Source organism: Monomorium pharaonis, chromosome 2 (genome assembly GCF_013373865.1).
Source record: "Monomorium pharaonis isolate MP-MQ-018 chromosome 2, ASM1337386v2, whole genome shotgun sequence".
NCBI classification, from domain to species: domain Eukaryota; kingdom Metazoa; phylum Arthropoda; class Insecta; order Hymenoptera; family Formicidae; genus Monomorium; species Monomorium pharaonis.
Window position 1 is genome coordinate 4,043,166 of NC_050468.1, and position 6,840 is coordinate 4,050,005.

At 39.9% G+C, this 6,840-nt stretch overlaps 1 protein-coding gene across 1 annotated transcript; it reads left to right on the top strand.

Annotated features, from left to right (window-relative positions):
• Positions 1-2,200: 2,200 nt before the first annotated feature.
• On the top strand, positions 2,201-5,601 carry LOC118644443. Its single transcript, XM_036283024.1, has 5 exons — positions 2,201-2,791; positions 3,879-4,322; positions 4,447-4,847; positions 4,905-5,175; positions 5,493-5,601. Exons 1-5 carry the CDS (start codon positions 2,226-2,228, stop codon positions 5,599-5,601), a joined length of 1,791 nt encoding a protein of 596 aa, XP_036138917.1. The 5' UTR covers positions 2,201-2,225.
• Positions 5,602-6,840: the final 1,239 nt, after the last annotated feature.

Consider the following 6,840-nt stretch of genomic DNA (forward strand, 5'->3'; position numbering starts at 1 on the left):
TAGTCAATTTTATTAAAAAGTATAGTAATTCTTCGAGGTCACACATTATCTCATAATTATCAGAGTTTGAAGATAAATTTTATAAGAAAATTCTCTCCGTGTAATATTGTATTAAAAAATAAATTTTAAATATTATATTTATTATTAATATTGTTGCGTGCGCCTGAGTCGGGAGGCTTCCCGATGCATCGAAGTTTCGCCGGAGAGCGCGAAGTCGGCTCTTTGACAACGGCTGTTGACACGTTGTCAAGGGAGAGTTCGAGTCGGGATTTTAAGCTGAACGGACGTATTTGTTTACGCTCCCTTTAATTGTATCTCTCTGAGAATAAAGCACTATGTTAACGAAATCCCTGGTTCGTTCCTTTATTTACCGCGCGACGCGAGTTTGTGTGTGCAAGTGAGAGTGCGAAGCTGCACCGCGAGTGCAACAATTTGGGGGCTCGTCCGGGATCGCGGACGAACGGAGTCAACGAGCTATAGTTACAAGGATCCCGACACGCTTGAGCTCGCCTACTTCTTCTCCTTTGGAGGAAATGTCCCTAACAAGGAAACGGGCACGCGTGCAGGAATCGGCGGCTTCGGAGGATCCTTCGCAGACTCAGATTCTCCAGGAACTGCTAATGGAGATGCGCTTGCTGCGAGAGAAGCGGACTCGGAGAGAGGAGAAATTTTCCGCGCAGCAGAGGCAGCGGGATGAGGAGCTGCGAATTCTCCGCTTACAACTACAGCTAAGTCTTTCTAATAATCGAGAAAGCGCTGACGCAGGGGACGCGGGGACAGGCCGCGCAGATTCGGCTCGCGTTGTAATTAATAACAGAGACGAGCGTTTTGAGTTTGGCTTTAAATTAAAACCCGACACGTTTGACGGAACGGTTTCGCTTCGAATTCCTTTTACAATTTGATTTGGTTGCTCGCGCGAACTGTTGGGATGATTCTTTTAAGGCTATCGCTCTAGCCTCTTGTCTGCGTGGAAAAGCGCGTTCCGTTCTTGAGTCCGTGCAAAATTTTGAAAATTCAGAGTTCGTAGAATTAAAATCTAGGCTGGAATTGCGTTTCGGGGAAACACGCTCTTCTCAAAGCTGTTACACGCAGTTCGCAAACCGAAAACAAAGAATTGGAGAATATTTTGCTTTTCTTGGTGCGGAATTAGAGAGGCTTTCCCAATTCGCTTATCCCGAATGTTCTTACGCGGTGCGTGAGAAGATAGCTTGCGCGCAATTTATTTCGGCATTAACCGATACGAGTATTAAAAGAACATTGCAATTGGAGGAGATTTTTTCTCTTAATGCTGCGATAGAGAGGGCGAAGACTTTAAAAATCATTTTTGGAGAGGGACGGGAAAATTCGAGTTATTTTAAAAGACAAACTTTGAATCTTGAAAAGAAACCTCTACCGGGAGAGGATGCGGGAAAAATTTCACAGAAAAATGGAGTAGATAAAGGGGAGGAGAAAAATCATTCTGAATTTAGAAGTTCCAAGGAATGTTGGACCTGTGGAAAGGTCGGTCACTTTCGATCCGAATGCCCAGCGAAAGGGGAAAACCGGGTTTAGTTGAATTTACCGGAGCGAGTTCAACTTTCGTAAAGAGAGCTCCGATTATTAGGCGTATGGAAAATTGTTTTTCTAATTGTGTTAAACAAGAAAAGTTTTCTTACTACGGTAAATTAGAAGGGAAAATATGTTCCTTCAAGATAGATACGGGTTCTGATATTTCTATTGTTAATTATAAATTTGTTAAGAAGAGTAGTAAAAAAATTAAGGAAAAATGTTGTTTTAATGTAAAATATCCTACGGGAGAAAAGGTCCCTATTGGTTTTAAAGTTTTCGTTAAAATTGAGCTAGGGAGTTTTTCTAAAAAAGTTCCGATGTTTGTTGCTAATATAAAAGACGATTATCTATTGGGAGCAGATTTTCTTGAAATGATTAACTTACAAGGGATTTTTGATTTTGCCTTTGGTCCAACAAAATTGAATAAAGATTCTCTTTGTTGTTCTCGAATTATTGAATCTGAAGAAAAGAGTCCTCTTTTCTTGAAGGAACTGGTCGAGAAAAATTCACGCAATTTGGATCAGATGGAAAGAGCTGAATTTGCCAATTTCCTGAATGAATTTCAAGACGTATTTTCTGAGAATATTGTAGCGGGGAATTATATTGTAGGTATGCATGTTATTACTGTGAAAGATTCTTTTCCCATTAAGCAGGTTCCTCGGCGGATTCCTGTTCAAATGCGGGGAGAGGTTAATAAGATTATTGAGGAAATGAGAGCTCAAGGAGTAATTGAGGAATCTCAGAGCCCTTGGATGTCTCCCGCAGTTTTGGTTCGGAAAAAGGACGGAAGTTTAAGATTTTGCGTGGACTATAGGAAGTTAAATGAGGTTACTGTGAAAGATTCTTATCCTCTCCCCAAAATTGACGACATTCTCGATCAACTTTCAGGTAACATTTGGTTTTCCACTTTAGATTTAAAAAGTGGTTATTGGCAAGTAAAAATTCGCTCTGAAGATAAAGAGAAAATAGCTTTTTCCATCGGAAATGGTCTATGGCAATTTACAGTGATGCCTTTTGGCTTGTGTAACGCTCCGGCTACTTTTGAACGGGTAATAGAAAAAATTTTACATGGTTTACTTTATAAATTTTGTTTAGTCTATCTCGATGACGTTATTATTTATGGAAAAAGTTTTTCGGAAATGCTTGAAAATTTGGGGAAGGTTTTTACTCGTTTACGCGAAGTTAATTTGAAAGTTAATCCAAAAGAATGTGTTGTGGCCCTTATATGGATAAAGGGTCACAGGTATTTTGGGATCGCTGTCGTTACTCCTCGGGTCAGGTTTCTTGAGAGATTGTAGGCGTGTGTCGTATATCAATATATGTATTTAATATCTTGATTACACTGAGTTACACTGACGTAATTTGTTGATACCCGTAACAAATATAAAAGAGTGAGCGACATACGTTCGTCGCTGTATACTGTGTAGCAAAGCCCGCTCGTTGTCTGTACCTCGGTGTTTATATACACCGTTTTTGGGCGTATGACCGGGGAAGGTACTTCCGCGGTCACTGGTCTTTAGACAGTGTACTTGCTTAGCCAGCAATTGCTGGCTACGCGGATTCCACCCCAAAATCAGATGATTTTGGGTGTTAAGTCTTAAGCAACCGGGTGCATTTCCCGGTGCGACGCCTGGTATGTAGACTGTGTAAAAGCAACTACTCTAATATTGCGCACCTGTTAGATGAAAACTAATACATACAGGGATGCAGATATAAATGTATAGTATTATAACATAGATAATATATAACATATGTAATATACACATAGATGATATAAATAAAACGTAGTATAAGATAGTATAATTACTTTATAAATGCTATATACATAAAAGTCAATTTTATTAAAAATTTATTTTAATTAAAAAAAATTTTTTTTTTGAATAATGAACAGCGTAGTTAAATAGAAGTACTTATACTGTAAAACTTTTGTATGAAACATTTTTTTATATTTCGTTTAGTTTACGAGATATATCAAGAAAAGGCAAAAACTCTAAATTTTTGAAGGATGGTTTCAATCCTTTAAACCGTTTATAAGCACCAACTTATAGTTTCTAAATTCATGTATTTACTCCCTCTACATTTATGCCAAGTTTCATTAAAATCAGAATTTTCGGGTTCGCGAGGTTCCCTTGTCAGAAACAAGACGGAGAGAAAAGAGTCATTGCTTATTTTAGCCGTGTTCTCAGCAAAACCGAACGGAATTATTGTGCGACTCGACGCGAGTTGCTAGCTATTGTTGAGTCAATAAAATCTTTTCGACATTATCTCCTAGGAAAAAAGTTTATAATTCGAACGGACCATGTTTCTTTAAAATGGTTGTTGTCTTTCAGAGATTTAGAAGGACAGTTAGCACGTTGGCTGAAAGAACTTCAGCAATATGAATTTGAGGTTCATCACCGAAAAGGTTTGATTCATAAAAATGCTGATGAATTCTCTAGACGTCTGTGTGAAACGAACGGATATGGCTATTGTTCCAGAGTGGAGGAGAAGAATGCAAGGGAGAAGGAAATTACTATTGCCCAAATTTCTCTTTCTGAAGGCCTTTTAGAGAATTGGCGTAAAGAGCAGAGGGAAGATCCGACCATCTCTATCTTTTGCTCAACTAAGGAGGCAGGAATGCGTCCAGTACGTTCCGAGTTGGTGGACGGAAACGTTTTTGCCCTTATTTATTGGAGTTACTGGGACGCTTTGAGCTTGAAGAATGGGATTTTGTATAGAAGGTGGACAGCTCCTGATCTTAGATCCAACATTCTTCAACTAATTCTTCCTCGGAAGTTCGTAACACAGGTTTTGGAGGAAGCTCATGACTCTTCGTGGGGGGGGGGGGGGGCATTTTGGTGTCAACAAAACTTTAGAGAAAATTCGAAAACGATTTTTCTGGGCAACGTGCAAAAACAGGATGTTGAGGAATGGTGTCAGATCTGTAAAGTCTGCATTTCCAGAAGGGGGTCCTTCGGGAAAAGGGAAATCTCTCTTACAAGTGTATAATGTAAGAGCTCCGTTTGTTCGGGTACAAATGGATATCATAGGTCCTTTTCCTTCTTCCAGGAATGGAAATAAATATTTGCTCGTTATCATTGACTGTTTCACTACATGGGTAGAGGCTTTCCCCCTTAAAAACATAAAGGCAAAGATTGTGGCGGAAATTTTTGTTAGTCAGGTGATCTCCAGGCATGGAGTTCCTTTAGAGGTTCATACAGATCAGGGTAGAAATTTTGAATCTAAACTTTTCACGGAACTTATGTTTCTTCTAGGAAGCAAAAAGACGAGGACTACTGCTCTTCATCCTCAGTCTAACGGTCAGGTAGAGCGTCAATATCAAACGATTATTAATTATCTTGCAAAATTTGTTTCAGAGAATCAAAAAGATTGGGATCGTTGGATTCCCATGTTTCTTCTGGCTTATAGGTCTGCGAAACATGAGACTACTGGTATTTCTCCGGCGGAGATGTATTTTGCGCGAGATTTAAAATTACCTTTGGATCTTTTTCGAGGGAGTCCTCCGGAATTTAATGAGGATTCGCAATTTCCTGAAGATTATGTGGGAGATTTAAGATTAAAATTAAGGGAATTACATGCCGTTGTCAGAAAACAAATGGACATCAAATCTTTTCGTGTGAAAGCTTGGTATGACAGGAAAGCCAGGCTTGTTCTTTTCTAGGAGGGGCAGAAAGTTTGGTTGTATAATCCTCGAAGAAGTAGGGGAAAAACTCCCAAATTACAAAACAGTTGGGAAGGTCCTTACTTGGTAATTAAAAAGCTCAGTGATGTCGTGTACTGTATTCAAAAGTCTTCTAGACATAGAAAAAAAGTGGTACATGCTGACAGGCTTGCTCTTTTTTCTGAAAGATGTATTGAGAGGACTTGAATTTGTGAAGTCTTTAAATTAGAATTAAGTTTAAAATTACTTTATCAGTTTTTCTGTGTTGAGATGTTTCTTGCAGGGAGAAAAGAAAAGGGAAAGTCTGGAAAGTCTTGAATCTGGAAAGTCAAGAAGGCTTAATTCTGGCGAAGTGTTCTGTTGCTGGGAACTCTACTAGGCGACGAGAATAAGACCTCTCATTTCTTCCTATTCTTACCGGTCTGGCTAGAATAAATTTTAAAAGAAGACCGCTTCGCTCACGGTTTTCTCCCCGTAGTTTTCCATGAGACGGAGGGCAAATGCCGAAGCGGGAACTTGGGGAGCCTTTCGGGGCGAGAGGGCCACGGGATGTTACCCCCCCTTGTCCGAAGTCCTGCAGAATCCAGCAGCATCGCCGGAAGAGAAGAGAAGAGGAAGATGTTTGAGAGAAGAGGAAGAAAGACCTGGACGCTGAAAAGGCGGGGAAGGACCAAAGCTCTAGAGCCCTCAGCAGCAGCTTGGGCTGAGCGGGAGGTTGTCCAAGAAGGACCCGAGCCTGAGAAGAAGTTCCGGGGGAATTCCGTCTTCGGTCTAAAGCCCAACTTGAGGATTGACGGGGCGTCAATCCAGAAGGAGGGTAGTGTTGCGTGCGTCTGAGTCGGGAGGTTTCCCGATGCATCGAAGTTTCGCCGGAGAGCGCGAAGTCGACTCCTTGACAACGGTTGTTGACGCGTTGTCAAGGGAGAGTTCGAGTCGGGATTTTAAGCTGAACGGACGTATTTGTTTACGCTCCCTTTAATTGTATCTCTCTGAGAATAAAGCACCGTGTTAACGAAAACCCTGGTTCGTTCCTTTATTTACCGCGCGACGCGAGTTTGTGTGTGCGAGTGAGAGTGTGAAGCTGCACCGCGAGTGCAACAATATCTATTATATTATATTAATATTTATTTTTATAACAGCACCAAATAATGTTTGCACAATAGTTATCAAATGAAACATAATTTTAATAATGGCTATAAAATGTACATAATTTACCTGCTGAATAATAAAAGCACCCAAAATTAGTCCGCGTGTATACAAGTAAATAATCGCAGCTAAATTTACGATGTTACTCGTTTATGTTTGTTTAAGAGATTTACCAAAGAGAACGAATTGAAAATCAAAGAAAATACATTAACAATAAGCTGAAAATAGTGGCTGTATGCTGAACGCCAGATGCACACAGAGTTCGTAAAGGAAAGCCTCACTCTTCGACCTGTTGAGACTTGAGAGTGCTGAGTATTCGGGCGAATTCGGGCGGGTTCGAGAAATAACCGAACACTAGATTTCTGCAGATTTTGTTCGCAATAATTGTAAACTTCACATTTTGTCAATCTATTTACAAATGATACTAAAATAGTATGCATGTTTCTTTGTAAAATTTTCATTTAAGAATATTTAAGTAACAATTG